This window comes from Oncorhynchus tshawytscha, linkage group LG06, assembly GCF_018296145.1.
Source record: "Oncorhynchus tshawytscha isolate Ot180627B linkage group LG06, Otsh_v2.0, whole genome shotgun sequence".
NCBI lineage: Eukaryota > Metazoa > Chordata > Actinopteri > Salmoniformes > Salmonidae > Oncorhynchus > Oncorhynchus tshawytscha.
In genome coordinates, this window is record NC_056434.1 from 24,578,024 (window position 1) to 24,599,377 (window position 21,354).

The window sequence follows — 21,354 nt, forward strand, 5'->3', positions numbered from 1 at the left end:
GTGCATTCACAGCAGCAAGATTTGTAACCCATTGCCAAAAAAAAGGGCAACCAGTGAAGAACAAACACCATTGTAAATACCATTTATATTTATTTTCCTTTTTGTACTTTAACTATTTGCGCATATGACATTTGAAATGTCTTTATTCTTTTGGAACATTTGTGAGTAATGTTTACTGTTATTTTTTTATTTCACTTTTATCTATTTCACTTGCTTTGGCAATGTAAACATATGTTTCCCATGCCAATAAAGCACTTGAATTGAGAGACCCTCATTGTGTGACACCACTGACTGAGCTTTCACTGCTCATCATATTGTGTCCAATCATTGAGCAGCCATTTGGCAGTTTGGGCCAGGATCTAAAACCCTCCCACATTGTGCTACATGTTCCCACTCTATACCCTGCTCACGTTGACTCAGTCTCACACACTGGAGTGCACAGAGACTTCTCTATCTAATCTACACATTCACACGGAGCTCTCCTTCCCAAACACCTCTAATTCAAACATCTTATACCCTCTCTCGCATGCACTCACAGACACGACTCCAAAAGCATCCACATTCAAAAATATATTTATTACAGCATCAGCTACTTGTTCTATCATAATTACACATCCATGCAAACTCAGCCACCATTGCACAACAGAAGTGGGAGGACATTACAGCTACCTGTAAGAGACTCTTTCCCCGCTCATTAAAGAGAAGGGTTGGCTATATTCTCCTATGCCAAAGTTTGTTTCACCTCCAAAGACACAAGGCTTGTCCATGACTAGGTATCAGGTGCTAATTACAACTGGTCAAATCAGACCACCACTGCCCAGACAAACAATGTACAACACTTTTCATGAGAGATGTCTTAAAGACCAGTGATGGACCATCCATGCATTTGACATGCAACATGAAAAGCAGGCGAAGCATTCCAAGTATTAGAGGGCTGTTCTGCATTTCAACAATACTGAAAGGCCAGAGTGCACACAGCAATACAAACACCCAGGAGGGCTTGGTGCTAAACTAAAACTGCACACAGCAATACAAACACCCAGGAGGGCTTGGTGCTAAACTAAAACTGCACACAGCAATACAAACACCCAGGAGGGCTTGGTGCTAAACTAAAACTGCACACAGCAATACAAACACCCAGGAGGGCTTGGAGCTAAACTAAAACTGCACACAGCCACAAAACAAAAAAGGGTCAAGTCATTCAGCAGTATGGAAATAGAGGTCATCACATGCAGATGCACAATATGTCTGATTGCTGAACAGAATGTCAGATCCAGACATGAAGCAGGGAGCAGCATTGCAATCCAAGGGAAATAACAGAGACAGAGCAGAACACAAGTGACACTTTGTGGCAAGAAGCTGGTCCTCTGCTAAACAGCCCACAAGAAAAGAGAGAGAGAGAGCAAGACAAGACATAGAACTTCAACTACAAGGCATCACACGCAACTACACATCGTAACTAACACACTGGAGGAATTACCCAATAGTTTATACTAAACATTTTACACATAGCACACATATAGTTTGGTTTAGCACTTGAATGGGCCACTCCTAAGGGAGGAATTATGACGGCACTTCAGGGTCTTAATAAGGGGAAAGTTTTAGTTGCCATTGAGACAGACATCAAAACACAATGACCATAATCAGTTACATAGTCATTCACCAACAGATATGACACAAAACCAGTGATAAACAAGTCTTTGAACATAATAAAACATAGGTGAAAAAAATACAATATAAATACAAAATCAAGTGATAGACAATAGATTAATAAAAAATTATATATATATATATATATAAAAACTTGCCAGTACTTCAATCCAGCATTGAGAAAAACATACAATAATCCTAATTCCTATTCACATAGCTCAAATGTCAATGCTCCGAGATGTCAAGAATTATATATTCTCCCTCAAAAGCTGGATCCACACAGTAGTTTTTAAACTTGTAACTCCATTGATAAATTAAGTGCTCTGAACAAGTCACCAGGCTTCCCTCTGGTGGGCTTAAATAATGCAAACAAGACATTGACGCCCTTGCTGCACGATGCCCAACTTGCACAATGCTCGTTTCTCACTTATAAAGGGCAAGGATGCATGCCATGCATATAGCACAGACACCTCAGGTCACGGCTACTCTAGGAATAAAACAGAAGGTATGGGACTGCTGCTGGAAGTCATGCTGCAGCCTCTCACCACGACACACTGCACTTTCATTAGCCGTGATCTAACACCATGACAATCACTAAACACAGAGGACACTGAGCATGAGAATTCGACCTTATTGGAAATATGCTGACACAGTATATAGATGGTAGAATCATGAACAGGAGGATATTGTATCAAGTGGTTTTACAGATTGTTACAATTGAGACTTGCATTGATTACCACTGAAACAGAAAGGACAGTTCCCCACGGGTACATTCAAGGCACTTCGACATTGGGCAGAGAGGAAATCATAAAAGGTCACTATTGCAAACAATATAAATAATACTAATTGTAGGATATGTGCAAGGAGCAGGTTACAGTATATCTAAAATATGTATACTGTAGTCAGGCAGGGGACATGAAAAAGGCTATAGAGAGCCTGGGCCGGTTACACGAAGCTGATTATGTCAAATGGGTTAATGGATGCTGATATGGCTGAAAGTGTCCAACTATACAGTAAAATAAAGGACCTGAGGAAGGTACTCATTAGTGACAGTATAAAATAATGTAGTAGTGATAGGGTGAATGACCTTGTTGACAGTGCCCAGGAGAGGGTAGGTTACAGTATGTTGGTTGGTGAAGCTGGAATATTGACTACGCAGCTTCATGTTTACTATGACTGTAATAAAAGGTTTTGTGTTATTTATTGTTGCAGGTTATGGAGGCTTTACTAAAATAGGTGATTGGAGTTTACTGTACTGGATATTGATTGAATACAGTTATTGGTGAGCCTTCACAACATTGGAGAGTGAGGAGGAGTTTAGCTTCAACTAATTACTATTGATAGAGCACTAAGTAGTCATTGAAGTACCATTCTTTGCCACTCACTCCGTGGCCATCTGCTCAATGTGGTCGCTCAACAGCTTGTACTGCTCTGTAAGAGAGAAACAGAGAGCTCTTTTCAATCAAAACCACTAAGCATGTTTTTCCAGTTATAAATACATTAGTCTCAGAAAGCCTGTCTCCCCAACGGGCTCAGGAGAGGCAAAGGTGGAGGCATGACCCGCCTAACAGGCGCTCCTTAAAACCCACCAGCTTAACCCAGAAGCCAGCCTCACCAATGTGTCAGAGGAAACACCGTTCAACTGGCAACCGGGGTCAGCCTGCAGGCGCCCGGCCTGCCAGAAGGAGTCGCTAGGGCGCGATGAGCCAAGTAAAGTCCACCGGCCAAACCCTCCCCTGACGACGCTGGGCCAATTATGCGCCTCCTATGGGACTCCCGGTTGTGGCACAGCCCGAGAATGAACCCGGGTCTGTAGTAACGCCTCTAGCACTGCGATACAGTGCCTTAGACCGCTGCACCACTCAGGAGGCCCGAACTAATATTTGTTTTTATACATTTAAAACAGTTTGAACAGGGGAAACAAAGTAAATTATATGAAAAGGAAGCGTGGCAGATAACCAAACGACCTATTTGATCTTATTGATGTGAGGAAGGTTGGTTCAAGTAGGGGTACCTTCATTTAGGTTCCCAATAACTGCTTGCTTCTTCAGGAAGTCATTGCAGAGTTTCTTACTGAGCCCAAAAGCCAGCATGTTGTGAGTGAATGTCCTGAAAGCAGACACTAAGAGTTAACTGACCATGAGATACAGTATACAAACCATGCAGATTCCTCTCCTCCTCAGATGGAATGTTACTTAGAAGTTGTTTTTTTGTCCATAGGCATGAGTATGTCACCTCACTCACCCCAGTTGGCCAAAGGCAATATTCTCGTCGACTTTAGAGCTGTCATCTTTCTCTTCCTGGGTCATATGACACCACTTCTCTCTGGAGAAAGATAAGAGCAGAGAGAGGTTAGGGGTCAAGGTCTCCAAGTTTACCTCTGACCTTTTACCCACACCAAAACAACAAACCAGACATCATTGGAATGAGATGAAAATAGCAAAACATGTGAAAACTTTTTCGAAGGAAAACACGTCAAACTAAAGGGATGGCATGCTGGATATTGCGTGTTAGATTGCGGTTCTCTCTCTGATTGGGGAACGGAGAGAAATGTCTATCCAAAAGCTTTGGGAGGCTTTATAACCAGTGTAGTCATACATATGTACAAGAAAACAGAGGACCTTTTTATTTTATTTTAGCAGGGAGTCACCATTGAGAACAGTGTCTATTTTTCAAGGGAGCCCTGCATATACAATTTAATAGAACCAAAAAATGGAATACAATATAAAACAAGTAAAATACAGCACAACACAAATTGAACACATATACACAAAACACAATCAACTAAAACAAACACATTCTTCATTATAAAATTCCTCTGTCCACTCTCTAAACTGCCCCAGGGACACAATGGCTACTATGTGTAATGCTTTTGGGAGATTATTCCAAACATATGGAGAAGAAAAACTAAAGGCTGATTTACCTAACTCTGAAGACACCAAATGAGTCTCCAGAGTTAACTAACCCTGTGAACAGGATTGATAACTCGACCTGAACAGCACCACAACATCACACACCCGTCCACTCACACTCATACATACACATAGAAGGTACAGGAGGATTTCTGAAATAAATAATACAATAAACTGAATGCTTAGCATTTGATGGGCTGCTACAGTAATTCATGGCAATACCCATGGAGAAGAACATAGCTATTAAGTGCTACAACACACCGTTCTACTTGAATGTGTTTTTCAAAACAATTGTCATTGTGGCTCAGTAAGACAGCATTCAGCGTGCAGTGGAATAAGACTTAACAGTAGCACTTTGTAATAACTCCACAAAATAAAGCATTTATAATGGGTTAGTAAGTCACAAATTAATCATTGCTCCATTAATAAGGTTTAATATAGGTCCTTATAAACCATTTATTAATCATTAGTTAAGTATTTTTGCATGGCCTCATCTACAGTGTGGGCTATTTATACTTTATAAATGTTGAGTGACCAGTGGAATTTCTCACCAAAAGATGGACATGCCATTGGTAGACATTCCAGCAGTACCAGTACATTCCAGCTCCTTAAGGTCTCACTAATATATATATTTTTAAATTCAAAATCAAATAGCTAAATGATCATCGGTATGACCTTAAAACAATTCCATATGGCTTAGTAATACCTTTCATCCGGCTTAGACTCTGATGTGATATTTTTAAAGATATAGGGATAGTTCAGCAAAATAATGTATTCCAATATTTGTTTCCTTGCCTTGTAAGCAGTCTATGGACGGCTCATAATCTCTTGTGGACAGATTCTGCATGTTAACCAAATAATGTCTGGTGAAGAGATAGAATGCGTAGGATAAGGAGCTGCAGTAGTCCTGGTGTTTGGGTTTTCAGCACTGATTATTTGGACGTACCAGGATTTGGCGAAGACGGTGCTTTAACTTTGACTGCTTCGCATCGTGGTGAAATTAACAGCAAGGGGGTGGGGGCAGACAGTTTCCTTTTGTGAGGGTGGAGACTTTGCAAACCAGAACTCCCAATTTCTAACATGTATGGACCCAGAATTTTATCACGCAGCTGACCAAATTACACAGGATTTTAGTTCTAGGTTAACCGAGATTCTAAACTGGGTGGTTCGAGCCCTGAATGCTGATTGGCTGAAAGCCGTGGTATATCAGCCCATATACCATGGGTATGACAAAATATTTTTACTGCTCTAATTATGATGGTAACCAGTTTATAATAGCAATAAGGCACCGCGGGGGTTTGTGGTCTATTGCCAATATATCGCGGCTAAGGGCTGTATTCAGGCACTCCGCGTTGAGCCTAAGAACAGCCCTTAGCTGTGGTATATTGGCCATATACCACACCCCCTCTGGCCTTATTGCCTAATTAGCCTGACCCGCAATTCATACTTTTGGTAGAAAAGTCCCTGTCAAGAAACGCTTATAGCATTTTCAGACAGAAAACATTATTTTACTCAGCATAGTATATCCAAAGTTACACATCACATTATTACAACAGGGTGACTGTTTTGGAATGACATTTTCATTATATTTTCTTAAACACCCTCTGTATTGTGTGCTTATTGTTAAACTATGGATACACTACATGGCAAAAGGATGTGGACACCCCTTCAAATTAGTGGATGCGGCTATTTCAGCCACACCCATTGCTGACAGGTGTATAAAATCGAGCACACAGCCATGCAATCTCCATAGACAAATATTGGCAGTAGAATGGCCCATACCGAAGAGCACAGTGACTTTCAACATGGCACCGTCATAGGATGCCACCTTTCCAACAATTGAGTTCGTCAAATTTCTACCCTGCTAGAGCTGCCCCGGTCAACTGTAAGTGCTGTTATTTTGAAGTGGAAATGTCTAGGAGAGATAATGTCAAAGCCACCAAGTGGTAGGCCACACAAGCTCACAGAATGGAACCACCAAGTGCTGAAGCACATAGCGTGTAAAAATGGTCTGTCCTCAGTTGCAACACTCACTACAGAGTTCCAAACTGGCTCTGGAAGCAATGTCAGCACCAGAACTGTTCGTCTGGAGCGTCATGAATTAGGTTTCCATGGCCTAACAGCCACACACAAGCCTAAGACCGCACTCTCTGGAGTGATGAATCACTCTTCACCATCTGGCAGTCCAACGGAAGAATCTGGGTTTGGCGTATGCCAGGAGAACGCTACCTACCCCAATGCATAGTGCAAACTGTAAAGTTTGGTGGAGGAGGAATTATGGTCTGGGGCTGTTTTTCATGGTTCGGGCAAGGCCCCTTCGTTCCAGTGAAGGGAAATAATGCTACAGCATACAATTACATTCTAGATAGACGATTCTGTGCTTCCAACTTTGTGGCAACAATTTGGGGAAGGCCCATTCATGTTTCAGCATGACAATGCCCCCGTGCACAAAGCAAGGTCCATACAGAAATGGTTTGTTGAGATCGGTGTGGAAGAACTTGACTGGCCTGCACAGAGCTCTGACCTCAACCCCATCGAACACCTTTGTGATGATTTGGAACATCGACTGCAAGCCAGGCCTAATCGCCCAACATCAGCGCCCAACCTCACTAATGCTCTTGTGGTTGAATGGAAGCAAGTCCCTGCAGCAATGTTCCAACATCCAGTGGGAAGTCGGGACCAACTCCATATTAATGCCAATGCCCATTTTGGAATGAGATGTTTGACGAGCAGGTGTCCACATACACTACATGGCCAAAAGTATGTTCTAGGGGCCATTTTGAGACCTTAAGGAGCATCAGGTACTGCTGGAATGTCTATCTATAATTAACTAGGTTACTAACATGTACAGATGTGAGCATAATGATTAAACTATTTACTAATCCATTGTAAATGCTTTATTACATGGAGTTATTCTAAAGCGCTACAGACTTAACATGCACTGGACGAGAGCAAAAAATTATGTCACATGCAACAGGCCCTACTAAAGAGAAACCCCTCATGCTGCAGATAAGAGTGAACATGTCAGCATGCAATCATCTGTGAAAACATAATACCTCGCCATCATGACACGAACAACTCTTTTAAAACCCTGCTTTATGCTCGAGGCAAATGTATTCATCCATGAAATTAACCCAAACAAACAGAAATAACAACAACCAAACAAACAAGAAGTGCATGTCTTTCTGATGCTCGACAAGCACGCAGTAAACTTTGTGGCACTTATGACAAGTAATGCCCGCATCATGATCAAAATTAGGAAAAGTGTATGCAATCAACATAAATGTGTATTAACAAGAGAAACACACTTTTAATTAGTTGTCTAAAATAGATGGCTTTGAGCTATGACAGACACAGAGGATACAGTGAGTGAGAGGAGAAGTTCATGCAGATATCAGTGGACATGTCAATAGGACAGCAACTATCCTACTGCTCCAATGCTGAGCCTATTATTGAACTTCAGTACAAAGATCTGTCCTTACCCTGTTCTGCTTGTGCTCAGTGAAGCACATCCTGAACAGTGCAAATTAAGCCTACGGCTCTTTCTAGATTTTCAACTCTCTCACTCTAAGTCACAATGTTGAGCATCCATCTGTTCCTTTCTCGGTTCATCCCTTTATTCGTCCTCTCTCTTTTGCCTCTTTCCCTTGTTCCTCGCTTTCACTTGTTCCTCGCTTTCCCTCCCTATCTCTCCGTCTACCAGTGTTAGGAGGAGCAGACAGATAGGACAGACCTCTCGTCTTTCTCTTCCTCATCCGTCCCCCTGCCCGGCAGCAAGGCACAAGGAGACAAAGGGTTAAAGATACATGCAAAGGTTGAGAACAAGAGCTTGGGAGAAGAAACTGGTGGCAACAGTCAGGAGCTCAACAGCAGTTTGAGTGAACTACAGACTGGTATACAGTCAGCCTTCCTTAAATTCCTAATTTGTGGTAAAACTCATACCACATTCCCTTACCCCTCATTTATACACACAGACAAGACAAGTGTTCACAAACAAAGAGACGAACCTCCCACCTCTTGAAAATACACCCCACATTCACGCATACGTTTCATTCAATCTATCTATCTACTGCACTCTATTACACACTCCCATTTTATCCAGTTCGCACTACACAGGCTGTAAAAGGAGCTTTATAGTAACATCCCAGTTTAGTGATTAACAGTCGTATCATCTTTCATCTCCCCTGCTGGTACATCAGTCTCTCACCTGGTGGTAGGTGACCTCTTCTTCCTCTCACAGTGGACCGCATCAAAGAACGCGGCGTTCCAAAACCTCAACGTATGCCTGTCACCGGAGACACCACAACACATCTATAACACCAACCAGGTAGGACAATAATTCACTACCTCATTGTTATTGTGTGGATTTTAAATAATCTATAAACATAAATGAACATCCATCTCATACCAGATGGGTTGCTGTTTCAGGTGTGTGTACAGGTACACCTTCTCGTTCTCTACTTTCTTCTTCTCTGGAGGCACAGAGGACACTTTAGAGGACAGGCAGAGGGAGCAACTGATAAAGGCAACCCATACTTTGAGGCAAGAGAGGAGTAATTTGACCAGTTGGCAGGTTGGTTATAAGAACATTTAAAGACATGGAGTTATAAATCAGACTAATACAGGAACTGACTTGCTTGTATCTTAAACTTTTGATGGGTGTGTACCCTACAATCAACAAGAGATGAGATTGACGTACCTGGTGATTTGGGCTTTACCTCGACTGGACTCTCTGCCTCCCTGGGTAGAAAATAGTTGGGAGGAAAAGTCAGCAAATAAACTGACTAAAACCGTTCTTAGAAGAAACATTATTGATTGGTTATTAACAGGAATACATCTCACTCATTCTTTCGAGCGGACGCTCTCAGCTTGCTCTCCAGGCCTCCAAAGAAACCTTTGACTTCCGTTTTGGCAGCAGAGGAGTTCTTCAGGAGCCGCTCGGCTGCGTCCTTCTTGCCAGACAGCCAGGAGTTGGCCTTATTCAGGTAGGAGTCCATGGCTACATGCGGCTGCTGCAGCAGCTCAGTGGGGGATGGCTGGGACTTACCTGAGGTGCAGAGAAGGATCCTTTTACTATACACCACCATGCTCTAATCATGTTTCCTATTGATTATGAATACGTACTGCGTAGAGCCTAATAGCAAATTAATAGCATAGTAATAGCAAAGTAATAGCATTGTATTAGCACAAATTCTAATACCCCACACATGCAGAGATGCACACATCAATAGTATGTACAGTTAGCTTAAACTGACTCCGTGGTTATGTTGCAACTACAAAAGGGTACAACCCTGACCGTTGACCCCTCCCCATTAATGTTGGGAAACTGGGAGGCCATTAAGAGAGGGGAGAATAACTCTCTCATTTGTGGTTCTAAGCAGATACACATCTCACCAGTGTGGTAGTAAGTGAAACACATGGTCATGAGGTTTTTAGCTGGACTGTAGTCATCCATCTGATAGCACCTGCAACACACACACTTCTGTAATGGGGATATGATTGTGCAGATAATATTGTACAGTGAAATACACCCATTCCCTTATGTGTGACTTAGGTCTAGACAAAGAGCTTTGCACACAACACCCACATGTATTTGACCACACACACAAACGTGTTCACATATTCTCCTTCTGAGATGGAGCCGAGCCTGGAAGTTGTTGTCTTTACAAACTCTTAAGGGAACGAAGCCATTGTGTAAAACCCATCAATACAATGTAGCAGGTGTATAGCTCAGTCTCCCAACAAAAATAAGTGAAACAGGGAAAAAATAAGCACTTAACAAAACACGAAAGAGTTGAAGTGAAAGAGGGAGTCAGACTTACTCGAAAAGAACAACTGCAAAAGACTGCACCAGCCTGTAGAATGTTGCTTCACTCACACACTTGGAGTTGCAGCGCTGCAAATAAAGCCATGCGTCTTCAGTTACCATAAACTTAAAACATGTAGCACCAGCAGCGAAGCTGTGCTGATAACTGTGCCATTACTCTGTGTCTATGTGCAGAGACATACATATATCTGTGCTTACATACCGGCCCTTACCTGTGCACTGACGTATCTGGCAAACCACTCCCTACCCTTGCCATTTTCTCCACTGCACAGCTCCCCAAAGCGAGCCTTCTCCTCCTGGTCAAAGTCCTCCCTGAGAGAAAAGAGGTTTATACAGACCCACCTTAAACAGTGACTGAACAAAAATAAAACGCAACATGCAACAATTTCAAAGACTTTACTGAGTTACAGTTCATATAAGGAAATAAGTCAATTGAAATAAATTCATGAGTCCCTAATCTATAGATTTCACATGACTGTATCAAAGATACACTATAGTGCATTCGAAAAGTATTCAGGCCTTTTGCCTTTTTCCACATTTTGTTACATTACAGCCCTATTCTAAAATATATATATATTTTTTATTTAAATCCTCATCAATCTACTCACAATACCCCAAAATGACAAAGCAAAAACAGGTTTAGAATTTTTTTCAACTGAAATCTCACATTTACATAAGTATTAAGACCCTTTACTCAGTACTTTGTTGAAGCACCTTCGGCAGCCTTGAGTCTTCTTGGGTATTATGCTATAAGCTTGGCACACATGTATTTGGGGAGTTCCTCCCAATCTTCTCTGCAGATCCTCTCAAGCTCTGTCAGGTTGAATGGAGAGCGTTGCTGCACAGCTATTTTCAGGTCTCTCTGCCTTTATTTCTTGCGCCACCCCAGAAATAACCCCCTTGATCGGTGCCCTGCTATGAAAATCCATGCAGGAAACATTCCACTCTGATATCTTTTAGAGTCTTAACACATGCTTCTTCTGCTCTGCAGACACACCAAAAAAAATCTAAAATAAGACCACTTCTTGTGACTTTCACTGACTCCAAACTTTGTTCCAACACATTCCAGATTTTCCTAGGAGACATTAAAAGGATTTTCCAAGTAGCATTCATCCAAAAAACCTGACTCAAAAACGAGTCAAATGGTTTCCTATTTTCCAACATAGCTTTAATTATTTGGTTTCCCTTTTTCTTCGGCACTGTATCCTACTCATGCTCACTTTCTGTACTATTAGATTCACTCGACTCACTAGCAGTTTCAAACATTGACCTCAGTTTCCGCCAACGAACATCTACCCTGACATACAATGTCAACTGTGAGACCTTATATAGATTAGGTGTGCTTTTCCAAATCATGTCCAATCAATTGAAATGACCACCGATGGACTCTTAAGTCAAGTTATAGAAACATCTCAAGGATAATCAATGGAAACAGGGTGCACCTGAGCTCAATGATCTTGAGTGGCGCAGGCAGGGTTCCTGAGTAGCGCAGCGGTCTAAATCAAATTATATTTGTCACATGTGCAGAATACAACAGGTGTAGAGACCTTACAGTGAAATGCGTACTTACGAGCCCTTAACGAACAATACTTTAAGATGTTTCAAGAAAAAAATAGATAAGTAAAAAATGGAAAATAAGTAACAAATAATTAAACAGCAACAGTAAAATAACAGTAGTGAGGCTATATACAGTGGGTACCGGTACAGGGTCAATGTGCGGGGGCACCGGTTAGTTGAGGTAATATGTACGTGTACGTAGAGTTAAAGTGACTATGTGTAGATAATAAACAGAGTAGCAGCAGCATAAAAGAGTGGTCTGGGTAGCCCTTTGATTAGCTGTTCAGGAGTCTTATGGCTTGGGGATAGAAGCTGTTAAGAAGCCTTTGGGAACTAGACTTGGAGCTCCGGTACCACTTGCTGTGCGGTAGCAGAGAGAACAGTCCATGACTAGGGTGGCTGGAGTCTTTGACAATTTTTAGGGCCTTCCTCTGACACCGCCTGGTATAGAGGTCCTGGATGGCAGGAAGCTTGGCCCCAGTGATGTAGTGGGCCGTACGCACTACCCTCTGTAGTGCCTTGCGGTCGGAGGCCGAGCAGTTGCCATACCAGGCAGTGATGCTCTTGATGGTGCAGCTGTAGAACCTTTTGAGAATCTGAGGAACCATGCCAAATCTTCAGTCTCCTAAGGGGGAATAGGTGTTGTCGTGCCCTCTTCACGACTGTCTTCGTGTGTTTGGACCATGATTGTTTGTTGGTGATTTGGACACCAAGGAACTTGAAGCTCTCAACCTGCTCCACTGTAGCCCCGTCGATGAGAACGGGGACCTGTTCGGGTCCTCCTTTTCCTGTAGTCCACAATCATCTCCTTTGTCTTGATCACGTTGAGGGAGAGGTTGTTGTCCTGGCACCACACGGCCAGGTCTCTGACCTCCCTATAGGCTGTCTCATAGTTGTGGTTGATCATGCCTATCACTGTTGTGTCATCGGCAAACTTGATGGTGTTGGAGTCGTGCCTGGCCGTGCAGTCATGAGTGAACAGGGAGTACAGGAGGGGACTGAGCACGCACCCCTGAGGGGCCCCCATGTTGAGGATCAGCGTGCCGGATGTGCTATTACCTACCCTTACCACCTGGGAGCGGCCCGTCAGGAAGCCCAGGATCCAGTTGCAGAGGGAGGTGTTTAGTACCAGGGTCCTTAGCTTAGTGATGAGCTTTGAGGGCACTATGGTGTTGAATGCTGTGCTGTAGTCAATGAACAGCATTATCACATAGGTGTTCCTTTTGTCCAGGTGGGAAAGGGCAGTGTGGAGTGCAATAGAGATTGCATCATCTGTGGATCTGTTGGGGCGGTATGCAAATTGGAATGGATCTAGGGTTTCTGGGATAATGCTGTTGATGTGAGCCATGACCAGCCTTTCAAAACACTTCATGGCTACAGACGTGAGTGCTATGTGTCGGTTGTCATTTAGGCAGGTTACCTTAGTGTTCTTGGGCACAGGGACTATAGGGGTCTGCTTGAAACATGTTGGTATTACAGACTCGGACAGGGAGAGGTTGAAAATGTCAGTGAAGACACTTGCCAGCTGGTCAGCGCATGCTCGGAGTACACGTCCTGGCAATCCGTCTGGCCCTGCGGCCTTTTGAATGTTGACCTGTTCAAAGGTCTTACATTGGCTATGGAGAGCGTGATCACACAGTCGTCCGGAACAGCTGATGCTCTCATGCGTGCTTCAGTGTTACTTGCCTCGAAGCCAGCATAGAAGTAATTTAGTTGTCTGGTAGGCTTGTGTCACTGGGCAGCCTGCGGCTGTGCTTCCCTTTGTTGTCTGTAATAGTTTGCAAGCCCTGCCACATCCAACGATTGTCGGAACCGGTGTAGTATGATTCAATCTTTGTCCTGTATTGACGCTTTGCCTGTTTGATGGTTCATCAGAGGGCATAGCAGGATTTCTTATAAGCTTCCGGGTTAGAGTCCCCCTCCTTGAAAGCGGCAGCTCTACCCTTTAGCACAGTGCGGATGTTGCCTGTAATCTAAGGCACTGCATCGCAGTGCTAGAGGCGTTTCTCCTGACCCGGGATCTATCCCGGGCTGTATCACAACCGGCCGTGATCGGGAGTCCTATAGGGCGGCGCACAATTGGCCAAGTGTCGTCCCGGTTAGGGGAGGGTTTGGCCGGGGTAAGCCGTCATTGTAGATAAGAATTTGTTGTTTACAGACTTGCCTAGTTAAATCAAATTTAAATAATACATTGAGTCTCATAGCAAAGGGTTTGAACACTTATGTAAATAAGGTATCTGTTTTTTAATTTGAATGCAGTTGCAAAATATATATATATATTTTTTTACTTGTCTTCCATTTGTCATTATGAGGTATTGTGTGTACATTGATGAGGGAAAATGTTCTTTAAATCTATTTTAGAATAAAGCTGTAAGGTAACAAAATGTGGAAAGCCAAACATTGGCAGTAGAATGGCCTTACTGAAAACCTAATTAACTTTCAACGTGGCACTGTCATAGGATGCCACCTTTCCAAATAGTCAGTTCGTCAAATTTCTGCCCTGCTCGAACTGCCCAATTCAACTGTAAGTCTTGTTATTGATAAGTGGAAACGTCTAGGAGCAACAATGTCTCAGCCGTGAAGTGGTAGGCCACACAAGCTCAGACAACAGGACTGCCGAGTGCTGAAGCGTGTAAAAATGTTCTGTCCTCATTTGCAACACTCATTCCCGAGTTATAAAATGCCTATGTAAGCAACGTCAACACAAGAACTGTTCGTCGGGAGGATAATGAAATGGGTTTCCATGGCCAAGCAGCCGCACACAAGCCTAAGAACACTATGTGCAACACCAAGCGCCGACTGGAGTGGTGTAAAGCTTGCCACCATTGGACTCTGAAGTAGTGGAAACGCGTTATCTGGAGTGATGAATCACGCTTCACCATCTGGCAGTCTGAAGGAAGAATCTGGGTTTGGCGGATGCAATGTGCCAAATGTAAAGTTTGGTGGAGGAGGAATAATAGTCTAGGCCTGTTTTTCATGGTTCGGGCTAGGCACCTTCGTTCCAGTGAAGGGAAATCTTATCGCTACAGCATACAACGACATTCTAGACGATTCTGTGCTTCAAACTTTGTGGCAACAGTTTGGGGAAGGCCCATTCATGTTTCAGCATGACAATGCCCCCGTGCAGAAAGAGAGGTCCATCCAGAAATGGTTTGTCAAGATAGGTGTGGAAGAACTTGACTGGCCTGCACAGAGCTCTGACCTTTACCCCGTCGAACAACTTTGGGATGAATTGGAACGCCAACTGCGAGCCAGGCCTAATCGCCCAACATCAGTGCCCGACCTCACTAATGCTTGTGAATGAATGGAAGTAAATCCCTGCAGCAATGTTCCAACATCTTGTGGAAAGCCTTCCTAGAAGAGTGGAGGCTGTTATAGTAGCAAAGGGAAAACTAACTCCATATTAATGCCCATAATTTTGGAATTAGATGTTCGACAAGCAGGTGTCTGCATACTTTTGGTCATGTTGTGTACCTTTTTTAAAAAGGTAGGGGCGTGGATCAGAAAACCAGTCAGTATCTGGTGTGACCACATTTCACCTCATGCAGCGTGACATCTCTTTCACAAATGTTGATCAGGCTGTTGATTGCGGCCTGTGGAATGTTGTCCCACTCCTCTTCAATGGCTATGCGAAGTTGCTGGATATTGGCGGGAACTGGAACATGCTGTTGTACACGTCGATCCAGAGCATCCTTAACATGCTCAAAGAGTGACATATTCAAATTGCCATTGATAAAATGCAATTGTGTTCATTGTCCGTAGCTTATGCCTGCCCATACCATAACCCCACCATTGGGCACTCTGTTCACAATGTAGACTTCAGCAAACCGCTCGCCCACAACGCCACACACATGTGGTCTGAGGTTGTGAGGCTGGTTCGACATACTGCAAAATTCTCTAAAACGATGTTGGAGGTGGCTTATGGTAGAGAAATTAACATTCATTTATCTGCCAACAGCTCTGGTGGACAGTCCTGCAGTCAGCATGCACATTTCACACTACCTCAATACTTGAGACATCTGTGGCATTGTATTATGTGACAAAACTGCACATTTTATTGTACCCAGCACAAGGTGCACCTGTGTAATTAATGACCATGCTGTGTAATTGGCTTCTTGATATTCCACATCTGTCAGGTGGATGGATTATCTTGGCAAAGATTAAATGCTCACTAACAGGGATGTAAACAAATTTGTGCACAACATTTTATAGAAATTTGCTTTTTGTGCATATGGAAAATTTCTGGGAACTTTTATTTCTGCTCATGAAAAATGGGTCCAACACTTAACATGTTGCGTTTATATTTTTGTTCAGTATTTTACACTCATACTAAACCCTCATAAAAGACCCTATCCATGTTTAAGTACCACTGTAAAATAGTTAATTCTAGCTACACATACTGTACAGGCCCTCAAGGACAGACCCACACCACCCCACATTCAGAGAATCCAGGGTGATCTTACTTTCCATGAAACACCATCTCCACGTAAGCTTTCATGAACTCCTGATTCTCCACTGCCTCTACCCCAAGCTCTGCGCTGTGATTGGACGAGGAGGATGAGTGCCGTGAGTTCCACTGCTGGGAGTGTGGGTCCATGTCATTCTCACTGTCTGCCGACTCTGTGGCATCACTGTCCCTGTCCTCTCCCTCACAATGGTGGTGGGAGCTGGGTATGGGGGCCAGGGGATCAGGCAACTGTGGCTCCAGGAGAACAATGGAGGCAGGCTCTTGGAACAGCGGCTCAGAGGAGAAAACGTCTGTATGGAGCAGCGCCCCACTAGGAGGACTTGCAAATGAGGGGGCTGTATCGTCTGAACATGAAGGGATATCAAAGTCTATGAGGTTTTCCACAGCTACCCCCTCCATTGTTGAGGACAGAGAACAGAGATGGCAGAGCTAAAGTAGACAGGAGAAGGCTCTTCAGACGCTCTCATCCACGAGGGGCGCTGTAGCAGAATGGACTCAATGCCCACACACCCATTGCACACTGTGAAGAGAGGAGAGAGGGAACTGTTACTTATAACACTCATAGGCCAACTTTAACCAAATAACACAATATAATGATGTACAGTAATGCTGTTGATATGACTGTTTGGATATGAACGGATATTGTGTTTTCCATCAGTATTGAAGCTGTCTTTAACCAGGTAGGCCAGTTCTCATTTACAACTGCGACCTGGCCAAGATAAAGCAAAGCAGTGCGACAAAAACAACAGAGTTACACATGGGATAAACAAATGTACAGTCAATAACACAATAGAAAATCTATATACAGTATGTGCAAATGTAGTAAGATTAAGGAGGTAAAGCAATAAATAGGCCGTAGTGGCGAAATAATTACAATTTAGCATTAAGACTGGAGTGATTGATGTGTAGATGGTGATGTGCAAGTAGAGACACTGGGGTGCAAAAGAGCAAAAAAATAACAATATGGGGATGAGGTAGTTGGGTGGGATATTTACAGATGGGCTGCGTACAGGTGCAGTGATAGGTAAGCTGCTCTGCCAACTAATGCTTATAGTTAGTGAGGGAGATAAGTCTCCAGCTTCAGTGACTTCTGCAATTCGTTCCAGTCATTGGCAGCAGAGAACTGGAAGGAAAGGCGGCCAAACGAGCTGTTGGCTTTGAGGATGACCATTGAAATATACCTGCTAGAGCGCACACTATGGGTGGGTGTTGCTATGGTGACCAGTGAGCTGAGATAAGGCGGGGCTTTACCTAGCAGACTTATAGATGACCTGGAGCCAGTGGGTTTGGCGACGGATATGTAGCGAGGGCCAGCCAACGAGAGAATACAGGTCGCAGTGGTGGGTAGTATATGGAGCTTTAGTGACAAAATGGATGGCACTGTGATAGACTACATCCAATTTGCTGAGTAGAGTGTTGGAGGCTATTTCTTCTGAAGTTAAGCCATTTTGCTTCTTTGTCAGGGGAACAGTTTAGCTTTTGCCCTGATCCTGGATCTGGCAGCTCTGCCAGTCTAACCCCCAGGCTGATGTCTGGTCTGATCCTGGATCTGGCAGCTCTGCAAGTCTAACCCCCTGGCTGATGTCGTCTGACTGAAAGACTGGGGATATTATTGAGATAAGGAGGACATAATATAGGATTGGCACAGTTGGACTGTAACCCAGCATTAGTGAAAACACACGCACACGCCGATGCACCAAACACGCCGCAATGTTTTATAAAAGTAAGAAAATAAAGGAATATGGCCATTCATTTAGCCTGTTTTTCACACAACCCCTTTTCAATTGTTCATGTCAAATCAATGAACTACAGCTTACTCTGTTGAAACCTGAACATGCCTCAGTTGTGAAATTTCACTCTTGACATTTTGGTGTATTAGATGTTAGCTAAAATAGGCTTTATCTGACTTGTTCACAAAATGTCAAGAGGGAAATCTCCCAACTCTTTTTTTCTCTCGCAGCTTTATCACAAGGACCGAGGTGAGCCGAGCTGAGTGAGAAAAAACAGGTTTCTCTGTTGTTGTGGTTCCCACTGCAGTACTAACGGCACGGCAGAATCACCTTCCAGATATGCCATTGGCCTATGCACTGAGCCCCCCTGGCTGCCCTCCGAGTGAGGGGGAGACCTTCAGTTGAGCTCAGGAAATCTCAGCGGTGAGTGCACAGGCTGAAGTATTTCTGCTTCCCTAGCAAGAGAACAGGCCCCCAGTCCTGCTCAACCACCCACACACTCTCCCTCAGGGGATTGAGCATAGAGGACAGGGACGGGACGCTTTTCATCACAAATGACGGGATACTGAAAAGCTTGAGTAATTAGGTCTACTGGATTTATGACTTGAGAGATGTGAGAGAGGGGTTGTAGAAAGATAGTGCATTGCATTGATCCATGTGTACGATCCAGGCTGTAATGATATGAAAATGATAAACTGAACATACGTACATTTACTGTAGACAGGATCTGGCACCTAGTTTTATATTGCAGACAAACACATCTCATCTTTTTATTATCAAAATTAATATCTAGGTGTATCTCTTCCATCGTCAACTAATATCTAGTTTCCAACAATCACAAGTGGTCATTACATAAAGTGTGGCATTGTTCTATTATGAGGTCTTGTTATCATGTAAAATATGCCCTTGCAAACATTCATGTGAGGGCATGACACATAAAAGCCATGTTATACTAATGTCCCCATGTCCACCCCAGGAAATATTATTCAGTAGGCTAGTCTCTCCACAACCATCATCCAAGCAACATACTCTATGTGATAGACTGAGTAGAGGAAACATCTTGTCAATTCAGTGTGGGTCATATCATTTTCTGATTTTCTTCCTTCAGTCCTCACTGGCATTCTAAAATTACATTTCATGGTCTGCAGGCCAGGAACTGAAGTCTTGCTTGCTTGGAGTGTCCTCCCTATAATCTCTTAGCAATAAAATCTAAATGTTCCTTACCCCAATGTAGGAGGGCTGTTGTCCAGTCCAGACGCCTGACTGTCCTGACTCAAACCAGACTTTGAGAGGAGGGTGAACTGGTTCAGTTATATCTAATCACAGGCATTTGGACACTTGAATGTCCATGTAGGCTGCCCCTCTCTTCCATGGGAGTGGACTAGCAACATAGATAAGACTGACTGAGTGCATAACTAAACATTTCACACTGAAGGGAATGTGGGAGAGAAAAGACTGATAAGGGAGGTTTGGAATCTTGATTCGTTATGCCTTGCTGCTAGTGCTATAGCTGGATGCTGTATATACGATCTGACCTAACATGACATGGACACGGCTAGTTCAGAGAAAAAGGCGGTCTAAAATAAATGACTTAGAGGACATGCATTACTCACTCCAATTTGGTAGGCAAAATTCGGTTTTCTTTGCAAAGTAGGCATTTCACATAGCTCATTGTTCTTTTCACATGGCTGTTTGTTTCTTTGGTGCATCATCTCACAACAACTTGAATCTGAAGCAGAGAAAATACATCAGTCTTCCAAGCTCCCTTTTTTTGTCCAAGAATCAAACAAGTATGATACCCAACAAACATGTCCTGCTGAGAACCAACATCCCTATTTTATTAACGAGTTTTCCCAAATAAGTCAAACCCTCCTCCCCTTCATGACCTTGATCAAACAAGGTCACTTAAATAGAGCTTCCATGGTGACAAATGAAGATAAGCTGTTAAGACCACTTGGACACGACAGCAAAGATGGAGCCAGAAGAGACAACAGTCACTGTGTGAATGACCATATAAATATTAACAGGAAGTTCTCTTCCATGTGCAGTTCCAGATAAAACCAAAGACAGCCCCAAAGCCAAACAAAACCAATGAGTAGCCTATTATGAGTAAGCTTCATCACTAACACCAGCCTGCACTTACTAGTACTTTTAACTGGTGTATGAAATGTACTCTCTATAAATAAAGTTATTATACATGAGTAAAATAAAAACAAAAAATTTCCAACCTGATACGGCTATGGTACTTTTATCAAAGATAGAGCTAGTGAGAGTGACACTGTATCGAAACGATGTCTAATTGTTTTGGGCAAAATGCAGTAGCTACTTTCCCATCAGTAAGGCTACATTGGTGTTATTGCCAATATGTGTGTACGAGGTAAGCTTCCAGAACAACATGCTTGATCATAAGAACAGTCTAGTAGGTCTAGTAGCCTGGGGGGACATCAAAACTACTTATATTTTAATTCTGAATTCAACCATTACTTCAGTAACGTTAACTTGAAAGCATATTTTCAGGAAATAGATCGAATACTGTAAACAACACCCATTAGGTTAGGCTACAGTATGGTAGTTTACTCGTATATTTAGTGTTCAATTTTTTTTAAACACGCACTTCAGAGGGATAAGCCCATGTTACGCAGACAATAAACATCTATAGGGTTGCCAGTGCCTGCCAACACCACCACTTGACATCTCCAGCAATCTGATGATGAATGACAGTCATCTAGTAGGCCTACAGTGTGAAATCGAAATAAGATTGTATATGGCTTGTCAATAAAACACACCAAATTACAAGCGTATGTCGAGAAATGGATTATATTAAAACATATATAATAACAGTACATTTCCTTTACAGTTGTACGTACATGAAATGTCCCAGGTTGATGAGGGGTTTAGTCTTCCCTGTATGCGTCGGATCCTGCTCACTTCAGTAGTGTCAAAACAGGCATGCGCAATCAAGCACGACTGTAAAGTGGGGGTGGGGAACCCAATGACGTCACTAAGTATCCCGTTCATGTCCTCTCGAAAACTCGGGCCCTCCGAGTTAAAATGTGTTAAAAATGAACGTAAATTATTTGCGTAGAGCTTCTTATTGGTTGATTCTGATATTTCCTTAGTGGGAAACTCTGGAATATTATTTCCACAACAAGTAAGCAAGTCAGACATTTTCGATTTACCGAATTTAACGTTTTTGTTGTTGTTCCCGAC

The 21,354-nt window shown here is 43.0% G+C and overlaps 1 protein-coding gene across 5 annotated transcripts; it reads right to left on the reverse strand.

The window, feature by feature from the left end:
* Nucleotides 1-557: 557 nt before the first annotated feature.
* Nucleotides 558-21,140, reverse strand: kiaa0513 (KIAA0513 ortholog). Of its 5 annotated transcripts, XM_024423424.2 has the most exons (14): nucleotides 21,012-21,140; nucleotides 19,758-19,873; nucleotides 16,410-16,934; nucleotides 10,602-10,701; nucleotides 10,385-10,458; nucleotides 9,957-10,027; nucleotides 9,405-9,609; nucleotides 9,262-9,302; nucleotides 8,971-9,052; nucleotides 8,770-8,847; nucleotides 8,296-8,325; nucleotides 3,895-3,975; nucleotides 3,665-3,759; nucleotides 558-3,081 (listed from the first exon to the last, which is right to left on the reverse strand). In XM_024423424.2, exons 3-14 carry the CDS (start codon nucleotides 16,811-16,813, stop codon nucleotides 3,032-3,034), a joined length of 1,311 nt encoding a protein of 436 aa, XP_024279192.1. In that variant the 5' UTR covers nucleotides 16,814-16,934; nucleotides 19,758-19,873; nucleotides 21,012-21,140; the 3' UTR covers nucleotides 558-3,031. The 5 variants fall into 5 exon arrangements, with proteins under 5 accessions (XP_024279192.1, XP_024279194.1, XP_024279191.1 ...); XM_024423426.2 differs by lacking the exon at nucleotides 19,758-19,873 and having other exon boundaries at nucleotides 8,971-9,034; XM_024423423.2 differs by lacking the exon at nucleotides 19,758-19,873.
* Nucleotides 21,141-21,354: the final 214 nt, after the last annotated feature.